The sequence below is a fragment of the Trachinotus anak genome, unplaced genomic scaffold (genome assembly GCF_046630095.1).
Source record: "Trachinotus anak isolate AG129_WGS33_773 ecotype Australia unplaced genomic scaffold, CSIRO_AGI_Tana_v1 ptg000014l, whole genome shotgun sequence".
Lineage (NCBI taxonomy): Eukaryota > Metazoa > Chordata > Actinopteri > Carangiformes > Carangidae > Trachinotus > Trachinotus anak.
Window position 1 is genome coordinate 2,095,690 of NW_027273865.1, and position 27,856 is coordinate 2,123,545.

Sequence of the window (27,856 nt, forward strand, 5' to 3'; positions counted from 1 at the left end):
GTTTTGAAGGATTTTATTTATTTACCTGTGTCGAGCAAATGAAGCCGCATAGGCTAAGCTATGCAAACGTAGCTAAGCTAGCTTTCATTCCCAGCAGCACAAGTGTGAGTCTGACTTCACCATGTTTCTGTGTAAGTGTGTGACAGAAAAAGAAAAGTCAGATGAGTGAACGATGAATGAAAAGATGTTTGCTGTCTTTTTATCGTCACTGATGAACCATTCCATTCACTGAGCTGCTCCAAGGTGAGCAGCTGCTGCCAGCTTAGAAAGTCTGAGAGACTTTTTCCTCACACTGCACTTTCCTTCTTGCTCATACCAAGGAGCAGTATCTGGATGGACTAAGCGAGCGAAACCCGTGTCTGGAAAAAATGTAAACCAGCGCTGTAAGAAGATTGAAAAATTTGAATGTGTTTTTGTAATTATGAATTGATTCCAATGTGAATTGATTTTTTTTTTTTTTTGCACACTACTTTCAATACACCCTACTTTCTATTTCTTTCTGTCTGCATCTCTCAGCTCAGAGCCCACTGTTCCCTCCTGAGGTTGAGACTCTTGTTTAAAAAACAGCTCATAAACAGAGATTTATTCATTTATTTAAAAAAAGGCTCAATATGTTCCTAAAACAAATGGACACTTGTTTTTGGCAAACAAGCAGGACTGTTTCCAGCAGCGGATTAATCCACATTGGTTGCTCTAGTCTAGTGAGTATTTGGGTCAACTGAATGGTGTGTGTGTGTGTGTGTGGGGGGCACTGAGTCAAAATAAACTACAGCATGTGTGTTGTGTGATGAAGAAAGAAGATGGCACCCAGGGCAATGAGGCTAAATGACATGTTTTTTATATAAAATCTTTATTCTCAGGATTTGGTTGTAGGAAACATCACTTAGCCTGGTGTTACAGCAGACAGTCATTTGGTCTGTCAGTCAGTCAGTCAGTCAGTCAGAGAGCCAGCTGTGAGTTCTGAAACACAGAGGAGCAGCGAAGGACAAGACTTTCAGAAGCACATCATCTGTGTGTCCACTGTGGGCAGCAGAGCATCTGTAATACAAACACATACAGTTGCTTCTTGGACAGTTTTTACTCAGTGTTAGAGCTGTTTACTGGTCTATCTGAAACCATCTAAATGAACAGGTGTGTGTACATAACACCGGTATATTTTACAAACTGCTGCTTGGTACGTATTTCAAACAGACCTGGAGATTTAAGTCTTCTGTGAGTTTCTAGGAACGCTCGGAAATGAATCAGAAATGTGATGCTGGCCAGGCTGTCGGGTTGGAGGAAAGGACTGTGGCTATCGGCTCAGGCTTATTCTACATTAAAAGCTCACCTCGCCTTGACACGAGCTACAGTGGCTGACAAGTTTCAAAATTCACCAGCCACGTTCATCGTTTTACCATGTTAAAGAGCGTGGTGGGAGGGGTCAGTCCTGCAGCAGGGTTCATCTGACTAACAGCAGCAGAAGCATTGACCTGCACTGGGCTGGGAGCACCGTGCTGAGCTGAAGCTTCCTTTTAAAAACAGTTTTACTAATATTTTCCTTCATCCACTGTGTGATAGAACTGAAACATCTTTAACCAGGATATTTCTGACTGATCCAGGACAGGGGAGGAAGAAAGCATGTTGTCATTCAGACAACATATGTGCAAAAAATCTCCTGGTTTTGGGTTCTACACATTTCAAGTGGTTTTGAAGGAAGTCGTTCAGAGACGTGCTCAGACACGCTGAGTGAAAGATTTTTTTCCCCATTGGAACGTAATACCTGTAGATACCAAATACTGTTGTGGGGGTGGGTAACGCTTTGTCCATCAAAGCTACTGCACTGTCACTGCAATTTAAAATGACATGGCCTGTTAAAGAACATTTATCCACATCGCTCCTCGCTCCGTTGGTTGGTTTACAGATAGGGAGTCTTTAAACAGCTGTAACCAAAATCCAGGTTGTAGTGTGAAGTCACACAATGAGTGTGGTGCAGAGTACTTGGAATTTAGCTCAGTCCATCTCTGAATCAGTCCTTTGGGGATTTTGAAGAGGAACTGTGGTAACTCCAGTGGCAAAATCCAAATACGGGGCAACTATCAATGACACCTGTTTCATCATTACTTGTTCACTAGTTTTTACTTTGCATTGTGGGGTCATTTTAGCCCACTGCGTAAACTAACACCCACCAGACCATCAACCGACAGAACAAAAATTTGACTCCAAGTGAATTTTAAACATGTCAGTTTTCATTGATCACCAATAGCTAATTAGATTTCTGTGGTGAAATGTCACAGCCTGAGAGAGAACGGGACCCCTCCCTTATCACAGACATACATTTAATAACAATAATAATAATTATGTTTTATTTTTTACCCATTTAGAGTGATTTTCAGGACCTGGTACCTGCTATTACATCTGTAACTGATTTTTTTGTCTTTTACTGGCTCCTGACTGGAGCATGAACAACAGTGAATTCTCTTTAATCCATGTCACTGCGGCGCTCTCAGACCACATGTTTAGATCGCACGGGTAAACAAGAGCAAACTGTTTTTCCTTCATTATGAAAAAGGACTCAGATGAACTCTTTGGAAATGACAGAAGAAACTTTTTCCATCAACAGGAGCTTATTCAGCAGTAACCTCCAGGTTCTTTTTTTTTCAGTCTAATTTTCTGTCTTAGCTCCTGCCATGTTGCCCTTGGGCAAAGCATTGAACAAGGTGTTACTCCAATAGCTGGAGGACAGTGAGACTGTGGAGGCGGTCTGAGCTGAGTCAGTGCAGATTAAGTTTAACAGCATGGAGAGCATTAGAACGGTGACTGCAGGGACGCTGTTCCCACTCTGATGCAGAGCTGGATCTGGAGTTCCAATGCAGGGTTAGTACCTTTTTAATTCTACTGACATGATACAGTTCCTCTGATAATTTCCTGTCATTCAGTGAGCCAAACGTTAAAAGAAATGCTCACTTCAGCATGATCCAGTCAGGTGATCTCAGTAGTTCACAGCCATTTTTTCAGAAGTGTGGAGGAGGATGATGATGTGTTGCCAAATGTCCGCTGCTGGCTTTGTCCCTCAGCATAGTCAGCGCAGTGTTGGAGAAATCCCTCAGGATGTCCACTGTCTCTCTCTGCAGCAGCAGAGACTCCTGCACAAACTCCTGCTGACTCTCCACTAGGAGCTGGACAGACTGAGCCAACATCTCCAGAGACTGAGACACTGAGGTCAGCAGCATCCTGCTGGCACGCTGCTGCTGGAGGCTCTGAGAGGCCATCTGGGCCACGTGGTCCTGGGACCTGCGGGAGGACGCTCCAGCTGGCAGAGGGTCAGATGGGTTTGAGCCTGAGGCTGGGGTCTGCCTGGATGAGGGGACTGAGGAGGAGGGACGTGGCTGATGATAGCTGGCAGAAGATGAGGAAGCGGTGGTTGCAGAGGCACTGGAGGAAGAGGAGGAAGATACAGCAGCAGAGGAGGCAGGAGGAAGAGCAGGAGGTGGAGGGATGGAGGATGAGGATGAGGAGGGCACAGGGTGAGAGGTAGAGTCACTGCCTGCAACAGGCGCAGAGGAGGAGGCAGGAGGGGGAGCTGAAGAGGGAACAGGGAGGGAGGGGCCAGTCATATTCGAGTTTGGAGGGGACTGTGACAAAGGAGGTGCAGCGGAGGATGAGGCAGCGTCCGAATCAGATACCGGAGGGAAAACAGAGGAGGTGGAGGCCACAGATGAAGGAGCTCCAGGTGTAGGTCTGGAGTAGTTGTGGTTCTGGATGTGGTTGTGGTTGTGGTTCTGGCTGTTGTTTCGAGAGTAGGTGTAGACTGGCTTGACCCTCAGCAGGGCGTCATCAGGCAGGGGGTCCAGGGAGGTGGAGGAGGGCGGAGGAAGAGAGGAAGGATGGGAGGAGAACAGGGAGTCGTCGTTTTCATCAAAGTCCATGGTACGTTCTGGTAGAGGACAGAGAGACAGAACATGTTTATCTACAGTTCAGATGACCCGCTTTGTCCATGGAACAAAAGAACATGTTGTCTCCACCATCTTGAAAGGACTGAGGCCCAACAATGGAGATGCTTTGTTGTGTTGTGCTTATAGGTGCTTAAAAATGCGTAATTCTACAGTCTCATAAGGTCCTGGCACCAACAGAAACATCTGATATTCTCGTTTCATATGAATTTAAATTGACTTTTTAGATGATCTGGTACCTTTTACCTCGTACCTACAGCCAGAACCAATGGTCAAACGGCTTAGCTGAAAATAGCAGCCGTATAAATCTACATTCTTACCTCCATCGTCACCCAGGTCTAAGTCAAAGTCAGAGGAGGAATGGAAAGGATCTCCTGCAAGGCAAGACACGGTACTGTCACATGACTGGAAAAGAGTCCAGGAGCAGTTTATTCTCACTGAGGTTATTTTGATGCTCTGCATCTTCTGAGAAAGTCTGTATGTCACAGATAAACAGATAAATCTAAGTGGTTCACTCTTCGATTAGAAACGTCACCAGGTCAGAGCTGTACTAACATGTCAGCTCATCAGTCAAAAAAACACCATTAGTCTGAGTGTTTACCTGAAATCTGCTATATCTTTATTGGATCACTCAAAAAAAAAGTCAGCGAATCAGAAGATCCTCTCTTCTGATTGGCTGACTAACCTGTTGTTACTAGAGCTCCAGAGAGAAGTCTGAGAGAGGACATGTAAAACTACACTGAGATGGTTTTTGGTTCTTAAAACCACAAATATATCGTCTGATGGAGATCAACACAAGTGTTTTTCACTGCCTCACTGACAAGTGTGTCCTTGTCTCTTTTCCACTGTGAACCTGTTAAGTTTAGAAACAACCCTGACTCACATATAGAAATGCAATCAGCCCTGTTCAGACGTGGGTTTAAACATCCGTCCTGCGTGATCTGATCACAAGTGGACAGCTCTAGGTTCTGGTGTGAACACACCCAGGACGCACTGAGGACGCGTCTGGGATCCGATCACTCAGACCACATTTGGATGTGGTTTAGACCACATTCTTTTAGCCGTGTGAACGGAAATGCATCCTGACCACACTGAAGGACCGTCTCCTCTACTGACGTCCTCTGCCACAGTCTGATTAGTCCCAACACAGTTTCATAATGAAACCAAAATATTTTTGCTGTTCTACATGGATAAAACTGGACTTCAGTGTGGAGCTGTGAGCAGAGCATTGATTCACTCAACCTCTCTGTACCGACCCGTCAGATTGGCTAAAAACAACACTGCATACCTATTTATTTGCATATGAAGCATATGCAGACGCGTTTTAAAGCCAGGTGTGAACAGATGTACTCAGAGCTGACCGGATCACTGAAGACGCATGTTAATGCCAGGTCTGAACAGGCCCTTAGTAACCAGCTCTACTTACCACCAAGTTCTTTCTCCGGTGAGGACAGAGGAGAGAGGTCTAAGGAGGCTCCTCCAGGTAATGAGTGGGAGCCGTCTGTCAGGCTGAGGTAGGAGTAGGGGGCAGGGTTAGAGCCTAGGCCTTTAGTGTAAAACTTTGAGAAGTCATCATCTTCACCAAAGTCCTGATCACTGTCGCCGTCTGAGAACCAACGTGAAAACCAGTTCAATGACACTTCGACTCAACTACAGGGGACTTTGGTTCATTTCCATATAACAGCACAGCTGCTTCATCTAGGAATGTCCCGATACAAAGCAGTGGGACTGGTGTAAAAGCCAATCAAAGCATATTTTTCATTGATTTTATTGGTTCTTAACAACCAGATTCATTTCCAATACTCTGCTTGTTTGCCCACAACCAACACTGCTGTTAAAACTCTTTAACAGCAGTGTTGAACTGCAGACATGTAAAAAAAAAATTAAATTCAAATTCATTCAATTCAAACTCACTCTCTCTGCCATTTGCATGAATTTCAGCAACAGTGCACAGCTCATTTAAGCTGCTGCCTTTGAATTTTTCTACACAGATTTCCTCTCAGCATGGATGTTATACAAAACACTATCCAGCAAAGAACTGATCATTTCAGGCAGTCAAATCTGTCTTCTGGATCAAAGCTCTCACAACAAAGACCCCGAAAGAAAGTCACTTTCAACTACTACAACCAAATTTCAAAGCCAATGACTCGCTCTGTATGTGTTTCTGCTCACCTCCTCTAGGACTCATCATTAGTATCTTATGGACCATCCTCTCCACGGGGCCCAGGTTCTTCTTCCTCAGGTTGCTGCCATTGGGGCCCCGCAGGGCTGCGATGCGTCTCTTTCCATCACACTTGAGGTCGGCCCATTTCTTCATGATCTGACGCACCTGTGAGAAGATACAACCGCCTTTAAGAAGTCTTCTACCACCATGATCCCAAGTAGCAGCCGACTACTCTGTACTATTGTAGCCTCTACTGATGTTTCAGACTAGCAGAGAAAGAATTTGTGGATTAGTTAATGAACAGAAAATTCATTGCCAGCAATTAACACAACCATAATCAGTGATGATGACAATAACAAACCTCTCTGTGATTCTCTCCCAGACCGTTGATCTGATTTGTGATTTCATTCCAGGTCTGTTTCTTGGTTTCAGCTGACACACCTTGGTTAAACTTCCCTACAGGGGGGTAAGATAAAGTATGATAACGTGAGACTTGGTTTTGGAGGATACATCTCTTAACAGGGGTGGTGTCCTCACTACACAGAGTTCACTGGGCTCACACTCTCCCTCAGCTGGTAAAAATCCTTACTGCAGCGTTGAGTGCATACGGTTCATTATTAACACAGAAACTCCAACTGTCAACATCTATGAATGGATATAGCTGATTTGCTGAGCTGACATCAGAATTGTAACTTGCCAAATATAAACTATACTGTTCAGATGTTCCTGCAAGAAATTAATAATTTGTCCCTGCACAGGAATCAAATCCTGTAGCAAAGTAAGAGTCATTTCTGGCGTCAAGAGTTTTTAAAGCAATGGCCTGCAATAATATATGAGAGAATCTATCTGCACCTAAAGATGCCTATTACACTTTTATCCATGTTGAGAGTGAATAACAGACACAAGCAGCTGCACATCAGGCCACAGGCTGCACTGTAGTCAGTGCAAAATTGATCTCTGTCATGGCAGCAACAGTAACCCACAGAATAATTTCCTCTTTAGCAATTTTGCCTACAAAATAATAGCGTTGTTGTTTTTTTTGTTTGTTTGTTTGTTGCTTAAAGCAGTGCTTCATTTCAAGCTATTATGAACTTTAATTCTGAAAAATTCTGACAGGAAGTTTCAAAGGTTTTGTTGCTTGCTTGACAGACCTCTGAAGTAGCAGACGGACAAAAAATATCACCAGTTCAGTAAATCAGTATCATATGCGACTTTGAGCCACAGCACCACGTGTGAACAGTAACAAAGCAAATTCCAGTTGCATTTTTATCAATCAATTTCTTAAATTAGTCTTTGATTGTGTTAAGTGAAAAAAAATAGTCCCAAGGCCAAACTTGCTGACCCTTTGTTTAAAGTAAAACTAAATCTTGGATGAGAATGAAGCTCTCCAGTTGAATTTTCAGTGCAAAAGATGACCACGTGTGCTGTAAAATATCTGGTCCTACACCAAAATGTTTTTGGTACAACAAGCTTATCGACAAAAAATTAAAAAATTTAAAAAATAAATAAATAAATAAAAGGGTGGCTTGATTAAAAATCGTCCAATCATAGATCTTAAAAATAAACCAAGTTTCAGATCAGTTCACTTTCAGATTTCAGGTCAGTTTTGGATAAATTTAGCAAGTGATTGACTTCTTCGCACAAACAATGACAAAGCTGAGTAATGCATATTGGAGTATTCTGAGCTACATAAACCTACAGCACCTGTAAATTAACTCCAGTGTTTGTGGTAACGAACAATGATGAGGAGATCATCGCAAAAAACTTCAATGAGGTAAATTAAGGATCTATTCTGGGGGCTCCTGGTTTAATGCCCCCCCCCTTATATAATGCAATTACTCTGCTAGCAACAAGCTTTGGACAAGGTCCTATCAAACTTAGGAAAAGAAAGTTTTATCAAAGCCAACACACACACAGACACACACTCTCAGTCCTTCCTGCTCACTGAGGATGATGTATCTGTTCCTCTTCACTGCCTCCAGCAGCAGTTTGACCTCAGTGAAGGAGAACCTTGGTTTGGCTCTCAAACCGCCTTTTACTCCTCCAACCTTAAACTCTTCATCGTCATCACGCCAGGAGGCCGACATAGCTCCGCCTTTTCACCTCGTCCTTTCCTCTTCTGCTTCTTTTGATGGCCCGCTATGACTCAGTCTGGTACCAAGTCCAATTTCTCCTCCCACAAGGACTGTCTGGTCCTGATCCACGTGCTGGTCTGGACTCAAGACACCTGTCTGGCTGCACAGGGAAAAGATAAAGGAGAGTGGGAGAATGCAAAACAGAGGGGTACAGGTGAATAAATAAGACCAAGAGAGAAAAAGTGAAAAGATGCATTAAGTAAACATAAACAACGCACAACAGATAATTCAGAGCTCTACTTCTAAATATCAAATATTGCACTCTGCCACAGACAAATGTATGAAGAGATGGAGCAGCATTATTTCTTTACTGGTGCTCTTTTTCACTGAGTCACCACTTTTTAAAAGTTGCTTTTATTTATCAAGAAAAAGTCACCAGTTATCGATCAGTTGTGTTCTCATAATCACAGGTTTACACCTTTACTTTAAAAGTCTTTTTTTAAATCAGTCTTTGTGATGAGTGTTTTTTAGTTGATTTTGACCAAAGCGAAAATGAGAAATTGTAAATATACTAATACTGAGTGAATTCAATGAAACATCTAAGCAAAGAAAATGTGAAACTAGTGGTTCCTGCCTGACACTTGGTGACAGTAGAAACAGCTACAGAGCTGTAGATTATAAATACATATTTGCTATTTGATCATTTTTTAGCTGAGTCACAGTTGTCCACTTGTACTCCACAAGAAGCAGTGTGAAGGTCCACGCAGCATCTAATGCTGACACCACAGCAGCTCAGTGGAGCCAGGAGTTTGGTAAAAATTGGTTTCCATTTTGATAAAATCACAACGGTGAAAGAACGTTGTACAACAGCACGAATTAATAATTAATATTTGAAAATAAATAAATAGAGGCTGGAATGCATATTTGAGCAATAAGGTCTGTGGAGCTGGGCCTGAGCAGTTTTCACGATCCTGAACCAAGAACATTTGTTTTTCTTTAGCCCTTGTCCCCACACTGCCGCCCTCTGGTTGGACTTCAAAATGAAAATGCCTGGTGAAGAATTACACCCACGGATGAAGGAAGTGCTGCTGAACTGTGATTAGCTGATTAGATGTATGTACATGAAATACAAGCACAAGCATCACTAAACCTAAACAGATCCACTTTAGCTCAGTCAAGCTTCAGGCCAGTTAATGCTGTGTAGCTCCAGCCACTCCACTGAGGTCCGTGCTGACCGCAGGCTGGTGCTCAGCTCAGGTGGGGGGGCAGCGGGGGCAGCAGGTGAGGCAGCGTCAGGATCAAAGTCACGTCCATCGCGTTGGCTCCGGCCACGTGACCCTGCACGAGCCAATCGGCTGCAGCTTCCTCGTGCCTTTGTTGAGCTCGTGCCTGCCTCTCGCCCTGCTGCTCGTGCCTGGCGGCTCGCGCGGGGAGCAGCTCGCTCACCCCGCCGTGGCTGCGGGCCACGCGGGGAGAGCCTGCTCCCCGCGGGCCCCGGGGCTCCCGCGCGGGCTCACCGCGGAGGTACACCGCCGCGGGCCGTGCCTGTGCGCCGCGCCGCCGCCGCTGCGCGACTGTCGGCGGCCGACGGAAGGAGGACGAGATGTCTGCTAGCTGCTGCGCTACGCGTTTTCTATCGTAGCTGTACGTGGTTTCCGACGCTCAGACGACGCGTGTGCGGTTTGGGATTGGGAATTAACCGCGATGTGCGGTGTAAAAAAAAAAAAAAAAAAAAAAAAAAAAAAAAAAGAATTATTGAAAATAATTACCAGGGAAAATGGCGTTGTTCTCTCCCTCTCTCTCTCTCCTCCTTCTTCTGTGGTTCTCCCGAAAGTTCGGAGTGACGAGAACAACTGCACTGCGCAGGCTCCGGAGAGCGAGAGAATTTTTTTCTCCCTTGAACGCGCAACATTTTCATGCTTCTGCGCGCCCCCAGCTGCCCCAGATACAGCGTGCACCAATCACTCCAGCGTAGAAGACACACAACAGACACACACAGGACTCACGAACTCTGCACAACTAACACTGTTGGTCATTCAAGACCAGAGCTGAGGACTGGACCTTCTCACGCCGCTGATGCTTCACCCTGACAACCCCTTCACCCTCTCTGCATCATTAACTCCTCCAAAGCCATGCACGCCGTACATTTGCACATTTATTATTCATCACGTCGATATTTTAACATTTCATCACAGCAGTCACTAGTGTACATGCTCTGTTGTAGCGCCACTCGGTCCTGTAGTTGTATGAAACCTGCTCTGAGAAACAGGAAGGCCTGACTGGGTCAGCAAAGGTCATCAGCTTATTGTACAACATATCACGCTGGTGAAAACAACACTATTACACACAAAGCATCGCATCTGAATTCAAGCATTACTTGCGCAATTAAGCACGACTGTATTTGTCAAAGTCAGATGTAATTGTCTATTATGAATAACTCAGACACAAAAAGCACAAAATGATTGTATTCCATCTCCAAGAAATGTTGACTCATCTACCGCTGAACAGTATCAGCAAAAAACACAATACAGATTCCCCTTCAAATGATAGAACAAGATTATGGGGGGAGAAAAAAAAGGGACACTAGCTCATCGTCATTTCACCACCATTTTACATCAACATGGAGAAGAAAGAAGATGGAGAGGCCAGGAAGAGCAGGTCCCACGTTTGTTCGCTTGGTGTCGCCAGAGCTCCTTCTCTGGGGACAAATGCGTGTTTCACTCTTCTTCAGTCCCCGGCTGGGCCTGCAGGGGGCGCCGTCACGCACGTCTTTCAACCACTATGGAACATTTCCCGACTACAAGGGGGGGGGGGGGCTGTTACACATTGATGTTTACACAGAGAAATAAGATTCTTACTGATAGCTGTGTATATTTTTTTTTTCTTCTTAGAGACATATATTCTGCACACACTCCTCTACTTGCCCGGAAGAAGAGGAAAAGGGTCATGTGTTGGCTGAAAGTGCATGGCCCCCGGCCCCCGGAGCCGCTCTTCTTCGCTCTTCTTCCTCCACATGTTCACCTTCTGACATTGTCTCTTGATTGACACATTTGCTGTTGTCTGATTCTGCTCTCTGCTGCTGTTGGTGGTGATGGTGCTGCTGCAGTGACCCAGTTTCTCCACAGGGATCATTATAGCTTCCTGTGATCTAACTCTGTGCTAAGTGACCAGAGGCCACCTGAGAGGAAACAAGGAGCGTGAAATATAAAGTGACAGAGGCCTCGGCGTGAAATCAAAAAAAAATAAAATAAAAAAATCCCGTAACACATTTCAGAAAATATGTCATACCATTATCACAGCAAAACTATGACTCAATATCAGTACATTATAGGAAGAAACAGGTATAGTACAGCACGATATAAGAGATAATGAACATCTCAGAGGTGACTAGAACCTCACGACTGACAATAATGGACAGTAGGAATATGAGAGGATTAATACATGATGTTTTTGCCCTGGAAACACAACTCAAAAAGTGACTTTACACAAGGCAGAGAATAACAGTGGCAGCACATTGGCACAACATGCAAAAATGTTGTATTTGTAAGCAGGATGGATTTACAGAAAAAAAAAAGTGAAGTGGAAGAGTGCTCTTGTCCTATCGTTTCATGAGACTGTTAGCTTTCTGGTTGGCAGCACCAATGCGCGACACGTTGAGGTTCGCCTGCAGACAGAGGAAGACCAAGAAAAAAACAAGAAACAGGAGATGTTAATAAGAACCTGGAGGACAGAACCACTGGAGTTCTCTGTCTACCTGTCAAAATCAGCTTGGCTTTGTTGCAGGGGCTCAGCAAACAGTCTTCCCAAAGCAGGTGGTGCAAGGCTACAGTGCAAGCGTTACAGTCCAGAATGACCCCAAAAAAAGAAGAAATCAGCAAAAGACAAAACCAAAGCAATGGTAAGACATTTCTACATGGTCTAGTGTTACATTATTAAAAACTAATTTAAAAGAATATAAATTGGAAAATAAACTATTGATTAATTTTCAAAAAACCTGCTCTCAGCTGTTGGAGGATCTGCTCTGCTTTAATGCATCTTTTACCACAGGCCCTGCACTAAAGTGAGCTACTTAAATTTCTTTCTCTCTTTGTCAGCACATCATCACAGACACAAATACACATTTCCTCTCCTTATTAAAGAAAGCCACCACAAGCAAACATGGCTCAGTTCCCTTTGTGGCACTGAAATGATGGACCCTTGTACTGTGAAACATCCCAATGAAAACCTGAACCTCAACTGCATCTACTGCTTTTGTTTTAAAAGTGCAGCTGCTGATCTCAGCCATCCTCTTTCACAGGCACTATCTCAACTATCCCTGACCATCCTCCCTCACTCTCCCTTAGTATCCCAGACTGTGCAGTCCTACACTGAAGCTACGCTTCACTCCTCCCCCCTGAACATGCTGACAGAGTTGTTAGACCTGATTCAGTTCTGCTGCACCCGAATGCCTCTGCTGGCCAGTTTTGATCAATGCACACTCAGGTGAAAGTGAGCTCTAACAGGAACGGTTTAAAGAGGTCTGAATGGTTGCAAAGTCCTCTGAATCGTTCTTAAGTCACGATGGTATTTCATGGTATTTGGTAATGTTCGGTATACTTCATCTTTTGTTGTTGTGTATTACAGGAGCCTACCTTAGCCAACAGGAAGGAAATTGCATTATCCACGCTGTTTTTTTGAAATATTCAGGTGGCCTTCGCCATATTCACCTGCCAATGTACAGAAGATTAAACTGCTACTTTCCCGTCGGTCGAGCCCATCATAAGGGACAAAAAGTCCTCCTGCTCTCTATTTTTGGTAGGCCAATGTCAGTGTTTTGCGTAGAACGACAAAGATTTTTTGTTTGTATGTTTATGCTGAGTCTTCAGCAGTGTTGTATCTGAGTGCGAAGGTTCTACGCTCAAATTCATCTGCCTCAGTGCCTGCGTGGGCTTTCACCCAGTGCTCTGGTTTCCTCCCACAGTTACCCAGAGACAGTGAGATGCCTGCAGGAAATGTGGATCTGAGTGTGAATGGTGGTCTGTCTGTATGTCAGTCCTGTGATAGACTGCTGACCTGTGACCCTACACGTGATCAGCAGATACAGTGGGATCAGTGGTATGCACTGACTTGTGGTTATGTGACTGCTGGTCTTTGGTAATATTTGGTAATGTTGTATTGAGACAGCCGTACCTTGCCCCATATGCTTTCGATGTGGGCGTTGTGCATGTCGATCTCATTGCCCATGTCCAGAGCCATACTCCTCAGATTTCCAACAATGCTGCCGACATGAGCCAGGTTCTCCTCCATCTCGTCCTCACGGGCATCGTTAGTCACCCTGTGACCGAGCGGAATAAAGCGGGTCTGTTTTTACACCACCACACCTCTTGGGTCGAGTCAAGAAACAGCCTCCTGCACTAGTCTAGATTAGTTTGTCTGAGGTGCTGTGAAAACCAAGAATGCATCAAAATTTTACAACTGCTGGATCAGGACAGGAAGTGATTATTAGACAAATGGCTACGAGATCTTCCAGGTCTAACAACTGTAACCAAGTACAAAGACTCTGGATGAAATGACCTCACAACAACTGTTTAATGTCTCCTGGTTACTTTACTCATAGGTTCTAGTGTCAGCTGTTCTCAGAGCTCCTCTAGCTGCTGTAGCTGTAATGCATAATTAGACCTTCATCAGCTGATTATTTAACCTACATGATCTCACTATTGTAATGCAAACAAAGTGCGCTCTGATGTTCAGACCTAGTCCTGTGTGCTCAGAAAGTCTGTTTAACGTATATATATCTGTTCATGCGGGAGGTTCAGTCTGAGGCTTCCTCTTCTTTAATCATGTTCACCAAAAATGAAAATCACTGCAAAAATTATATCACTAGATTTCAGTGATATAATTGAGGCACAAGTCATGATTTTACATTGGTGTAACCATAGCAACCTACTCACACACCTGCCTGTGTGCACACAGTGCAAGAGGAGCAGCAGCTTCATGGGAATAAATGACAGTAACATTTTTGTGAATATTTGTTACTTTCCCCCGATGGTTTAATAACTCTCTCCTGTGTCACATGGTGCTTTTCAGGCCGTTAGAGGCTGGATGAGCTGCTTACATACAATTAGGATTGCTGGAAGATTAAAAAAATACAAGTGTGATGTGATGATAAGATACTGAAGGAGATGGAGTTATATATAAAATATATATATATATATATATATATATATATATATATATATATATATATATAAATGTTTGCACCCCTCTGAACTGTTGATTTTACCTGTTTTAAACCCTGGTGAGGTACATCTGAATGAATCTACAGTCAGGTTCTTGTGTGTGTGTTTATGATAATGTCCAGTGTTTGGCCAGCTGCCTGTGTAACTGATGACTGGTGGTATTACATGTCACCCTGTTCTAAAGAAGAGCAAACACACACTCACCATACAGATGCCTCGAACACAACACCCACCTGCCTACAACAACACACTTCATTAAACTCTCTCTCTACCTCCGTATGTATCCTCCACTCATGATCATTTGCTCCCTCTCATCGACGACTCGTGACAGCGGCGGCTGATCGGACACAACGCCATCCTGACCAGAGGCTCCGCCCCAAACTGCCTTGTACGCTCCACTCTCCTCAAAGGCCTTGAGTCTGACAGAGACAGATTGACCACAAGAATGTCTTTTTATATTGAGTTCAGCTTGTTTAGTGTAATGACGAGAACCACACTGTAGCCATATTGGTCCTTTAGCCAGGATACATTATTGTATTTTTACTGGAATACAGGTGTTGTAGTTGTTCCTCAATTCTACCAAATTATGTGTTAATGTTAAGTGTCTCTAGGTAATGCACGTGTGGTACTTTTTCAGTATGGGTACAGCAGTGGTCCATTTATACAGCAGAGATAACAAACATGTGGGAGATGATATCTAAACAGCTGAAATCCTTATAACAGCAAAGCAAGCAGGCAAAAAAAGAAAGCTGCCAAAACATATGAACAACATATGAAAGTGGAATGCGCACTGTCCAATGAACTACACAAAATCAAACAGAACATATCATGACGGACGTACACTCAGTCGGCAGTTTGTTACATACACCAGCTTAAAACTAATGCTTGATGTTCAGTCTGTGGTGAACTTGTTTTCAAACTCTACGATAATGCTTGATTGTTCTGGAGGATGTCGTTTGTGCTGCTGTTGAACTGTATTGAATTATACCGAGGTGCTTCTGGTATTTACCCCAAACTCACTGATGTGGACAAAATAACAAATCCAATCAAATAAAGCTTTGTTTATACAGCAGCTTTCGTGCAGTGACTGCAATACAAGGTGGTTAACAGTAATAAAAAGCAGTAAACTGAAACAGGACAGAATAGACAGATAGATAATTAAACAGACAAAAGAAATAGATAAGTAAATAGGTTTAAGAGAGGCCAAAAAAAACAAAAACATTTCTTTTAAAAGTAAGTAGAGGTTGTTCCGTGCTCAGGTCCTGTGGCAGGCTGTGTCACAGGCGGGGGCATCACTGCAGAAAGCTGCCTCTCCATGTGTCTTTGTCCTCACTATAGAAACAGCTCAAAGGGCCATCTGTCTAGCGGGAGTATACCTTAAAAGCATATGTGACATGTATTCAGGCACTTGTCCACTGAGTGATTCAAAGACTAATATTAAAATCTATTCTAAAACTGTCAGGCAACCAGTGCAGGGAGTTTAGAACAGGTGAAATGTGTGCTGTCCTTCTGGTCTCAGTCTTCTGGGTCGACCAGAGAAGAGAGAGTTACAGTAGTCTAGCCTGCTGGTAGTAAAAGGATGCACTAGTCTGTCAGTATCTGCATGGGTGAGAAGAACTTTAGCATCATATTTCTAAGATGATAAAAGGCATTTCTTTTGTGACATTGGTGATGTGGGATTTAAATTTCAAGTCAGGGCCTAGAAACACACCTTGACCTTTTGCAAGGGGTTTAGCATTTTCTGAGAGAAGTTTCAGGTTGATAATTAAAACCTCTGTCTTGTCTTTGGAACACCTGTCCCTATAATGCAGTACAATTCATCTGCAGCCTCCAGAATGACCTCAAAGTTGAATCAACGCCTCTCTGAAACAGCTTCAACACAAACTGAGTAGTAGAACCATCATCACACAGTTGTGTATTAGTTTCAGCCAGGTGTACGCTTGAATTCTAAGTCACTATTTTATCAGAAGAAAGGCTGCTATCTTCTGGAGATCAATATATACTTACCTCAGAATTATGTGGACCAGTCGAACACACGCACACACGCACACACACGCGTGCACACACACACACACACACACACACACACACATACACCACCGCCACCTACTTATCACAGGAGCAGAGGCCACAGCACTTGCCCAGGTCAGTCAGGTTTTTCTCGGCCTCCTTCATATCAGAGTTGATCTGATCCAAGCCCTCCTCTATACGCTCCAACTGCTCTATGGGAGGAGGAAGAGGAGGAGGAGGATGGAGGAGGGTGGAGAAGTATGCAGGAAGAGAAAGGTAGACATGGAGATGGAGAGGAAGAGGAAGAGCAAGACAGGAAGGGGAAAAGAAAGAGCAGGGAGGTGGGAGAGGAGGGTGAAAATATCAGAGGAGGGAGAGGATGTAAAAGGGTGATGGAAGGAGGAGGAAGAAGGCGAGGAGGTAAAACGGATGATAGGAGAAAGAGAGCAGAACCAGCAGGGAAAAGGATAAGCAAAAGAGGAGGAGGGGAAAAGACAATACAAAGAATGGAGAGAGAGGATGGTAGATGGGAGTGGAGGAGGTAGCAAAACAAAATCAAAAAAAAAAAAAAATCACCAACTAGTTCCCAAAAGTCCTAAAGCTGAACTGAAAAACCAGCCACCAGCAACTGAACATGAGGCGCCCAAAACTAAAAACTGACAAATTCCACCCACAAACCGTAAATAACGTCACTTGCACTAACTATTGCCCTGAGAAACTGGAGCAAACAGATCCGAGCTGTGCTGAGCTGTGCCAGACTGTGCGCTGATATGCTGACTGTTTGCACTCTGGCCATGATGCCCAGTTCCATTATGTTTTCTCTCTTATTTTCTGGTTTAATTGGAATGAGGGGTATAATGGTTGAGAGACTCTAATATTGGACTTGAGGAAGAATAATGTCCAACTACACTTTATTCAACACTAAATATTTATTTATTTATTACTTTGAGAGGGACAATGCAATTTAAAGGGGACCTATAATGCTTTTCTGAGTTTTCCCTCTCTTATATTCTATATCTTTTTGTGAAAAGACACCGTGTTCTCAACTGCCAGCAGAAATCTGCCATTTTTTCTCCACATTTCCCTCCAACATTTTATTGTGAGTCAGGCACCTCAAGGAGGACTGCTTCAGAAATCACACTTTGTTAGATGATCTATTTTCACAGCAGTTATTTCTGCAGTTCTCATTTAATGTGGCCAAACGGGGGCCTCAGGCTCACAGCCTAACGGTCTGCATTATTATTGTGGATCTGTGATGTTTAGCCAGGTCACCGGGGACCTGATCACGTTAGTGAGAAGCAGGGTGGCAAAGATATAAATACTTAAATGTTTTCAATGCTAATTGTCAACTCCTGTCCCTAGCTGGGATTTTACATGTATATATCAAAGAGTTACCCAGTTGGTTAAAATAATAATGACTACATTAAATTAGCTATTGAGTATTTTGTGCTTGTGCATATATTTGAATATATGTCGATGTATTTATGTACTTAGAATTACTTCTTCTACTTCTTTGTTGTATTTATGTTTGATTCCTATCATTGGGCAATGACTGCACTTTCCACCAGCGATCACTGTGGATGACAGAAAAGCCAAACAGTCAGTGAGTCAGAAGAAAAGGCTCCGACTTCAAATAAAACACCACAAAAGCATAAAATATGGGACCTTTAAAAGACTTCAGTGCTCTCAGAGGTGTTAAAGCAGCATAAATCCATCATCTGACAGTCTGAGTTCAACTTTCACTTTGCTGGAAAGAGTTAAAAGTTTTGTTGACAGCGGAATTTTTCAACTTAGTGTCATCAAACTGACCCATTTTGTCAGTGTTAGTGCACCTTGTTGAAATTCCAAGCCTCCTCCATGTCGATAGGCTAGCATGAAGAATGATTGGATGGATGAATGGATGGAGGTGTGAATTTGATGAATACTGGCACTTTTATTTGTGGTATCTAAATACCTTACTTTAAGCTCATTTAATGGAACTGGGCACAAGTACGGGTTTCTTAAGACACCAGTTGGGTGAAGGTGTGGATCCCAGAGACCAGACCTACTTCCTGATTGGCCAGACACACAGACCACAGCACTGGGCCATGTCTGTCAGATTCTTCTCTGCCTCTCTCATGTCCCTGTTGATGGAGTCCATGCCTTCCTCAATACGCTCCAACTGCTCTGTTAGGAACAGGAGTTTTATGGTGGTGGGTTTTATGGCGTTGTAACAACAGTAGAGACGGAACAGTGTACAAACAGATGGTTTCAGCTGAGTGATCTGATTGGTCAAGGGCTTAAAGACCGACATGTGCAGAACCCAAAAATTAATGCTCAAATCCAAGAGGACCTTGAGTCGGCCTCAAACACCTTTTCCTAGTTTCATGCAACAGGTTCCAGTGCAGATGAACTTACTGAGAGGTCTTATCAGTTATCAGTTCTCTAAAGTGGACTGATCATCCAGTGGACTCACTGGAAAGAGGGTGAGAGGCCGATTTAGTCCATCTGGTAATAATGAATGTGAAAATCCCCCCGCTGTGTGTTGTATTTTCTGAGGTGTCACAGCTTAATGTTGTCCCGAGCAAACACAATCTTTTCTTCAAAGTATGACATTACAATGCAAAAACAATCCATGTTAATCTTTGTTAAAGCCCTACTGAAACACACACCATGTGGAAGTAGGACATCTCTGAAACTGTTTTTGATGTAGGTTAGTAGTTTCCCTTGTCTTTCTGCTAGACACGTCACAAAGCTAGAGAAACTCTATTGAACCCATAACTGGGGCCACTGGGGCATTATTTGAACTCCCAACCTTCTTTCTTGAAAAACAAACTAGTTTACTAGTTTACAGAAAACACAGAAAACATTTTTTTTAAAATGAGAATTAAAATAGTGGAAAAGTGGAAGTGATTACCTCCTTGTTCATCCAGCATAACCAAAGATATGATCCCAGCCTCTTTACTCTGGAGGACAGAGCATAGAAAAACACATTATGATCATCATGACGCATAATTTTCCTTCTTTTGGGAGGCCATATTGATTCCAATTCAACTGGATGAAAATCAACCTGGAGAAAGTTGCTGCAGATAGATAACACATGACTGTTATATTTTGACTATTGTTAAACGTTGACACATGACAACACTTACCATTTCAGGTCCATTTCAACAATGGCAGTACCAGACCAGACAATATAAATACTAATGATGTGCTGTGTTAAATGGTGGGCAGTAATGTAGAAATAAGACATTTCTAATATTGGGCTTAACTAGTTAGCTAACGTACATGTACTGCATGTCAGAGTGTCTAAGCAGTATGGAGCCTTTTCCTTGTGTCTCACTCCTGTTTCTGTGCTCTGCTCTCACGCACATTATTTTCAACATGTCAAAGCCCAAAATCACTTTAAGTTCATCACATCCCAACATCTGTCTTACTTAAAGTAATTTAATGAGACCTATTTGGGCATTTCCTCTTGTGGAAACAACAGTGGAGGAGGCTAATGTAGAGATGATGACACTAACATGATAATGAACTTCATGATTAAGTTTGTTCTCTCTCTGACTCTCTCACACTTCATATCTTTCCTCAGTCTCTGTTGGGCTCAATGGTGCTCAGGTTATATATATATATATATATATATATATATATATATATATATGTGTGTGTGTGTGTGTGTGTGTGTGTGTGTGTGTGTGTGTACCTCCTCAACAAGCTGCATCATCCGTCTTGTGCTGTCCAGGGACTGAAAGACAAAAAATACTGTACATTCAGATTCATAGAAATAAGTAAAACATCAAACCAGCTACAGAAATAAATCTCTTTAATTGCCGTTATTCCAGATACTGAAATGACGAGTTCCTAACAACAGTACAGGTCTACCAGAGTTGCCACAATTTCAAACATTTTATCTTAACTATTCTGTTACTTCCTAACAATGTTCTTGGACTTGGCTGCACTTATAATTAGTTAATGTCCATTAAAAGCGATGCCAGTGCAACCTACATATTTCAGTCAGAGCACAGCTGAGCATGTTAAAATGGGCCAAATGCAAGTTCAGGATTGAATGTGTGTGTAGAATAAAGTTTAAAATAATGAATAACTCATGAATTAATATTTATTCTAAGTCATTCTGCTCTTTAAAACTGAACAACTATTTTACCTAAGAATGTTCGATCAAAACACAGCATTAGAGCCTCTCTCTTCTTCCACTTTGGTGTTTCCTGATGCTGTTTACACACTCTGTTTACATCGTTATGTTTGTAAAAAGTTATTCATTTTATTTTTTTTCCCTACAACAGCAACTGTCAGTCACACATGGAAAGTCTCTCCCCCGTCTTTCCACCCGCCGCTGTGCATGTGTGTGTCTGTGTGTGTGTGTGTGTGTGTGTGCACACGTGTTGTGTAAATATCAAGTCAATTCCAATTGGGGACCTCCCCACTGAGGGGACAATGAGGTTACAAATGTCTTTGACCTGCAGTAACCTTTAGACTCTGAGGAGTGCGTGTTTGTGTGTGTGTGTGTGTGTGTGTGTGTGTGTGTGTGTGTGTGTTTAGCACCGCCCTGCATGAGTTCATCCATGCCTGATATTTCTCTTGCAGCCAACTGCACTAGGAGACCAGTTGTCTCTATGGCAACCAGGTGAGCCAGGTGCCCTTAAAGGGGTACTCCCCTCAAGCAGAGCACTGTGTTCTGTTGGTCACATGACACTGTGACACATCAGTAACACTGATCCTGTGTCATGTGTGTGATGTTCGTGGCCCTCTGCTACTCTGCCTGATTATTTTGAACCTTTTGTTTCGGCAGAAATTGTTATAATCCTGGAGAAAGGCTGATGAGAGGATGGTGTGTGCTACACTCTGCAGTCACCCTGGTCAAACCTGAAGGCTGTCCTTATGAGGCATGTGTACTGGTAAACTACTGTATTGAAAGAGTTTGTATTTTCTTCAGTAGCTCTAAATGTGTCTTGGATGAGGGAACATACTTTTGATTTTTTTGTGTTAAACTTAACTTATATCTATGGTCACTTTAGCTGGAGCCTCTCCAAACTGCATTTTCTAACCTAAATTTAAAGACCAGAATAAACACCGGCTTCTTCTTCTTTAAAAAAAACTAGTACAGTCAGGCCGAAGTACTGAAAAGTAGCATGTCTCCATTAGCCCAACAAACTAGCAAAGTGTAAAAGTTTTCACTCATGAGCATGAATGGTTGTTTGTCTGTATATGTCAGCCCAGTGATAGAATGGTGACCTGTCCAGGTTGTACTCCACCCTTGTCCTCGTCCAGTATTAGCTGGGATTGGCTCAACCCCCCACCCCCACGCAACCCTATAAGAATAAGCGGTATAGAAAATGGATGGATATTTATTTAGCAAATTCACAGAAAATTAATTAATAACAATTTTGATAAGTATGAATTTCAGTAATTTATGACATTAAAATACTCTGTGGTTCCAGTGAGAATTTTCTGCTTCTCTCTGTTTGATACCTTTGAAAACTGAATATCTTTTTCTTTTGGACTATTGGTCAAACTGAATGACAGGTCTTGTCAGCAAAGTGTTGGTGTCCCTGCAGCCAGAAGACAAGCCTAACACCAGCTTGGTTTGGGATTTAGTATTACTTGACTGAGGGCAAAGACAAGGCTCAGTATTGATCTGTTCACCATCATGAAACCTCATGTGTCATCTGGTACACACCAACCCCGTATCTCAGTCGCTTTCTGTTCAGTGAGGAAGTCTGAGAAGATGAGTCTGGTAACAGGAAGCCAACAAATCAGAAAATTTGATGATTTTCTGCTCTGATTTGTTAAAAGTTGATCCAAGATGACCTTATTCTCATTTAATATTCTTATTTATTCTCAGTTAATATTCCTCAAATTCAAGCAAATTCACATTGAGTATTTCCAGAACATAGTGAGAGAAGAGAATTTTGTGGTCAGTTATCTCTACCACTGACAAGTCAGTGATATCTCACACTACCTTATCTGTCCGTAAACCCCTCTAATAATGAATAAAGCAATTATTACAGCTACAATAATTTACTGCCATTTAGATTTTCTAGAAAACTTACTCACTTACCTCATCTGTAACCTGATTGGCCCTCCTCTGTAGCTCCTCCTGCTCTGTAAAGATGTGTGGGTCTGACGCCATGTTGGATGTGTGTGTGTATATATATATATATATATATATATATGTGTGTGTGTGTGTGTGTGTGTGTGTGTGTGTGTGTGTGTTCAGTCTCAGGTGACCAAATTAGGCTGCAGCATCAGGTGGTTTTGGCACCTGGAGAGCAGAGGGACACCATGATTATTTATAATGACTGACAACAGAACTGACCAGATAGACAATGTGACAGACAAACAGACAAGGTTCACGTTGACATAAAGACAGCTTGGTTCCATTTGAGCAGGGAGACCTGCTTCCCAAAAACAAACAATACAACAATTAAAACATGTCAAACAGTCAGTACAGTCTGGTGGTCAGCTGCCAGTGTCCAGTTTGTCCTGTGTAGACCTGTCCAACTGACCCAGTCAGTGGCACCGTAAGACTGCAGCCTTCTCTTGAACACAGCATCAGCTGTAGAATCTAGCTCTCATTGTCTCTCATAACCCAGCTGTGTGTGAAATCAGCTGGATTCAGCACAAATGTCTTTATCCTAGCTGCAGTGTGACTGTAACCCCAGAGAAACCATGTCAGTGACTGAAGGCTTTCAGGTGCTGGTTCTCCTGACAACCAGCCAGTTACACCAGACATGCTGGCTAGTTAATTATCCTGTAGCCAGAAGCCTAATACATTGCAACTGACTGTCCTCTACAGTCAGTTCTGAACATCTCGGTCCGTCCATCTTCCCTCAGTTTCAGCACTAAGGCTTCAAATGTTTCCTTTATGGTTTAAAAAGCAAACAGCAGCGAATCTGGTTCCAATTATTTCCATTGTTCCCCCTAAAACTGCACTGGAAATATGCAAGATAGTTTCGCTCAGAAGGTGTAATTCTGTTGGTTTGGGAGAACAACATATTTAGTTACTAGGCCAAATATTAAGTGTTAGCATGTCAGTTCATTGATTAAAAGAAAAATTATAAATTTGTGAGTTCTTGGTTGTAATCAGATAGTTTCCACAGTTAGTCAGAGCAGTATAGAACTTAAAGTCCGACTTAAATAATCCAGATGCTGTAAAACCAGATTTTTCATATCAAGAATAGTTGACTTTGATTTGGGGAAATTCAATTATCTGGTTTGGTCGTTTTAGTTTTAGTTTGTTTTTTTTTTATTTTCCAGCAGAAATGCATGACTGAAATGTTGTATTAATAAATTTCAAGTTTTCCACAACAAGCCTGTAGAGCTTGTTTTTTTTTTTCGCCTGGTTCAGTAAAGACTGACACTGTTGGCTGCCGTCAACACTACAAAACCAACACTGCATATCAGATGAATCTCTCCTCTACTTTATGATTATGCTCTTCTCTCTAATTAGATGATCAGACGTCCCCACAGTGTCAGAGTCCAGCCAGGTGCTGGGTCCTCACACTGCCATAAAAACACTTCTCCTCTCTACTGTAGCTCCTCCACACTCATGCTTTTCTATTCAGACATTGTGTTATTGGCTGGAACATCATAATTAGGCCTAGCTGCTAATCACCACCTGCTGGGATCAAGAAGAGGGGTGGGAAAGAAGAAAAGAGAAGAAGGAAAAGTCTTGATGTTCAAAAAAGAGAAATAAACAAATAAACAATCTACAGTTTCTATCTACTATAAACAGAGAGTTTTAGTTTTTAATTTTATATTTCATTCATTAGTTTATGGCAGATTAATTATTTACTCCATAAAACTGTTAAAAACAATGAAACATGTCCATCTCAGTCACCAGATAGAATGACCTAAAGACGTAAAATGACATGAAAGCAAATCATCCGACCAGTTCTCCAACCTGAACAACCAACAACCCTCTGACACGAGCCACAGGAGAGTCTCCTGAGATGGAGCCCCTACGCCCCTTGTCATGGTTATAATAATAAACTCGTGGACTGTGCCAAGAGCGGTGTACCTACCTTCGTCACCATGGTTACTATAATAATAGTCATGGCTTGCTAATGTTTAGGCACTATACTTGGTTAGGGTTAGGAAAAGATGGTGACTTGGGTTAAAATAATCAACAATCAAAATTTGATTATCTTTGTTGTCATGGTTACAGTAATTACAATGTGGTTAACTTTGTTGATGGATCATGGATAATAGAAACAACATAAACTGCTACTTTAACATGGGACTTGAACCAATCAGTTGAATGTTATTTGTATAACACCAAATCATAATATACATAAATCTCAAAGCACTTTACAGGGTCAGGTCAAGACCTTACTTTATTATGGAGAGAAACCCAACAGTTCCACAAAGTGCAAGCACTTGGCAACAGTGGGGAGGAAAAATTCCCTCCAACAGGACTGGACTCAGGGTGGGTGGCCGTCTGCCCCCACCGGTTGGGTTTGAGCAGAGAAAGAGGGGGTGAGGGGAGGAGAGAGAGGGAGAACATCACTCTCCTGTGTCATATTCCAGTGTTTTGTTGACCATCCACCCACCCTTTGTCATAATTACTACAGGCGACGACCTCTGATCTCCAATCATCAGATTTTTAAATGTTTGGTATTTCCCTGGCTGACGGATATCAACAATAATCAGTTATAAAAGATGGAAATGTCTTTAACTAATAATTTCATTAAATTGTTTAAGTGTTAACAATTGCCCTCTGTCCTTCAGCCCAAAATCACTCAAGTGCGACACTACGCATGCATTCATCTGCTCTACAGTACTACGATCACTACGTGTATTGAAGTAGAGACAGTAATTACGGTAAGTGACAGAGTTCCAGGTATAATAAACCAGTTTACTTGAATGTAAGTTGGTCCTTAAGTCTGAGATCTGGGAAAGTGGTCTCAGATTTTTTCTACCCCACTGTATGTATGAATCAGTCTGTACACACTGTACCATGTTTGCTTTGTAAAAACAACATCTAAATTGACCTTTGACCCTCTGCAGATTTTGAAAAACTTAGAAGTCAGAGGACAGAGGTTTTTCTTATGAACAATCTGTTGTCAGAATGTTGATCGGAAAACCCAAATTTGGGCAACAGTGGCGAAATGAATCAGGTAGTCATGACTGATAACACCCAATAAGGGGGTGACACATGTGTCCATGTCATTATTTCCAAAAGTCTCTATGTTACGTTCCGGCCCATCCAGACTTAAAACGCAACCCCAGAGTTTTCAAACTAAAAGAGGTCCAGTAGTGTTTCCAAAAGTCTCTATTTTGGGGGCTCGAAAACTCCAGAGTAGTGTGCCACGATGCCAGGTTTAAACGTAGCAAAAGCGATGCATTTTAAAACGAAAATGGATTATTGTGGACGTAGCCTGAGGCTCAGTGATGGCGCTTGTCTCCATATCGCCAGCTTCGCTTTGAGTGAGGTGGAGGCACACAACTGAACACGAGGTGGTGTGTTTTTTTAAGGGGACAGTTCATGAACGCAGAATTGGAGAAATACTTCACCAAATTAATGGACATGAGCAAGATTAAGTTGGTGAGAGGTCCAAAATGTTGGTATTGATACTTTTCGGTGAATTGCCCAGTTAAGTGGCCCTCCTGTCCACAAACCAAGCACCTGTGAACGGACCATTTTCACAAATATAAAATACTGATTCTTTTATAACTATTAACAACTACAGATCCCATAAGGCTTTGACAGCTCCTTCGTATTGTTGCCTACTAATCAAATAATTATTGTTTTATATTTATTCGTTTAACAGACACTTTTATCCAAAGCGACTTACAAGTGAGGGACATTGGTAAGCTTCAACATTAATCACTGAGTCTTCCACCTGGAAGCGAAAATGCTGACTGGAACTATGTGTAGGATAGCAAACTAAGGAAACTAAGACCTGTCAGTCAATCAGAATTGAATAAGCAGTCTGGCTTCAGTCCATCTTTCAATGCACACACCCACACCCTTCTTTATAAAAAATAAATCTCAACTCAACCAAGAAAAAAGTCAAATAAACTATTGAGGTTCAAAAAAAACATCTTGTGAGTTGTAAGGCTGAAAGTCTTTTTCCTTCTTTTTATTACAGTCACATTTGCTTGGAGCCAGCCACGCTTGGCCATGGCAGTAACAGTTAAAGCCCTCTACACATCAACAGCAGCAGAAATGCGTTTCATCAGCACGAGCACCAGAGAGAGTGAAGACGTCAAACCCTGTGCACTTCAGTCAGATTCAGTTTTAACCTTCTTCGTCACTGGCTCCCCAATTTTCAACCAATAAGATAACAGCTGTCTTTGCAATGAAAAAATCACAGCAGGGAGTTTTCAGCCTTTCCCAGAGCCAACAGTCTCCAGCTGCTGCACATTGTGAGGTGAACCTACACTGCCTGCACTTCACTGCTCTGAGCCACACCTTACTGCACACAGCCCCCAGCCTTCACCGCTGGGCTCTGGCGCCTGGTTGGGTGAACAGCTTGTGAACTGTCATGACAAACAAGTGTTCTTGCTTATTTCAAATGATTACACATTAGCAGGTACTGAATTTAAAGCTGACGACTGATGACACTTGGTGAGGAACCAGGGGGCAGGGATTTGAAAGCAGCAGAGGGACAGATCTGTCCATGTGCAGCCTCTCTGCTGACACCACACAGAGACATCAGCTTTTAGGCTGATGATGGCTGCTAATTCAACTGATCATGCCTCCAGTTTGCCTCTGCACATAGCTAACAGCTGCAGGCTTTACACCTGCTAATATCATTTCATGTTAGTTTAGTTCAAAAAAAATTCTCTTCTGCAAATCATTGAATTATAATTAATTGCATTTTCTCCCGCTTCTTCAAATTTTCACGCAAAATTTCACGTATTTCTTTTCATATTATCAACTTACCTCGAGTCGAAGTGAAAAGAAACGTAACGGACACTTTTTTAAAAGATATCTGCGTTTATTTCCTTTTTACATGACTAAATGTAAACCTCTCTTACCTTTCCTCAGTTCTTCTTTAGGTTGTAGTTGCTGTGTAGATGAGCTGTGAATCAACCTGTTGCTTCCTCCGCCGTTATCCCTCCTCAGCATCTCTGCACCGCCCCTCTCCTCCACACCGGCCCCGCCCCGCCGCTCACCAAACACACAACGCACCAAAACTACAAGTTGCAATAAGAGAAATGAGGTTTATGACAGATCTAAAATCCAACATCCATTTTTAAACCAAAATGTTAGTTTCTTTTGTGATATTACAAGAATATTACTGGATTGACAAGTAGAGAATTATAGTGCGGGGCAGCCGTGGCTCTGAGCAGGTCCTCCGCTAACCTGAAGGTCGGTGGTTCAATCCCTGTCCCTGGAGGAGTGTGTCAATGGTAGTATATAAAAACTTCTGATCCTCTTTAAAGCAGCAGTATTTTCCATATCTGATATAGATGTATGAAGATATAATTCAAGATATTAAAAACTGGTTTGAC

General features: G+C 42.5%; 2 protein-coding genes across 4 annotated transcripts; both read right to left on the reverse strand.

Moving 5' to 3' along the window:
* Positions 1–816: 816 nt before the first annotated feature.
* LOC139631884 (uncharacterized) lies at positions 817–10,188 on the reverse strand. Of its 2 annotated transcripts, XM_071496513.1 has the most exons (7): positions 9,938–10,186; positions 8,039–8,328; positions 6,455–6,549; positions 6,102–6,258; positions 5,356–5,535; positions 4,250–4,303; positions 818–3,913 (listed from the first exon to the last, which is right to left on the reverse strand). In XM_071496513.1, the coding sequence occupies exons 2-7, from the start codon at positions 8,178–8,180 to the stop codon at positions 2,991–2,993; spliced, it is 1,551 nt and encodes a 516-aa protein (XP_071352614.1). In that variant the 5' UTR covers positions 8,181–8,328; positions 9,938–10,186; the 3' UTR covers positions 818–2,990. The 2 variants fall into 2 exon arrangements, with proteins under 2 accessions (XP_071352615.1, XP_071352614.1); XM_071496514.1 differs by lacking the exon at positions 4,250–4,303 and having other exon boundaries at positions 817–3,913; positions 9,938–10,188.
* Positions 10,189–10,305: 117 nt separating this feature from the next.
* On the reverse strand, positions 10,306–27,495 carry LOC139631885 (synaptosomal-associated protein 25). 2 transcript variants are annotated; one of them, XM_071496515.1, is made up of 8 exons: positions 27,380–27,495; positions 22,452–22,655; positions 20,079–20,120; positions 19,293–19,341; positions 18,445–18,562; positions 14,659–14,805; positions 13,338–13,482; positions 10,306–11,832 (listed from the first exon to the last, which is right to left on the reverse strand). In XM_071496515.1, exons 2-8 carry the CDS (start codon positions 22,521–22,523, stop codon positions 11,767–11,769), a joined length of 639 nt encoding a protein of 212 aa, XP_071352616.1. In that variant the 5' UTR covers positions 22,524–22,655; positions 27,380–27,495; the 3' UTR covers positions 10,306–11,766. The 2 variants fall into 2 exon arrangements, with proteins under 2 accessions (XP_071352616.1, XP_071352617.1); XM_071496516.1 differs by lacking the exon at positions 18,445–18,562 and adding an exon at positions 16,497–16,608 and having other exon boundaries at positions 27,380–27,494.
* Between the last annotated feature and the right edge of the window lie 361 nt (positions 27,496–27,856).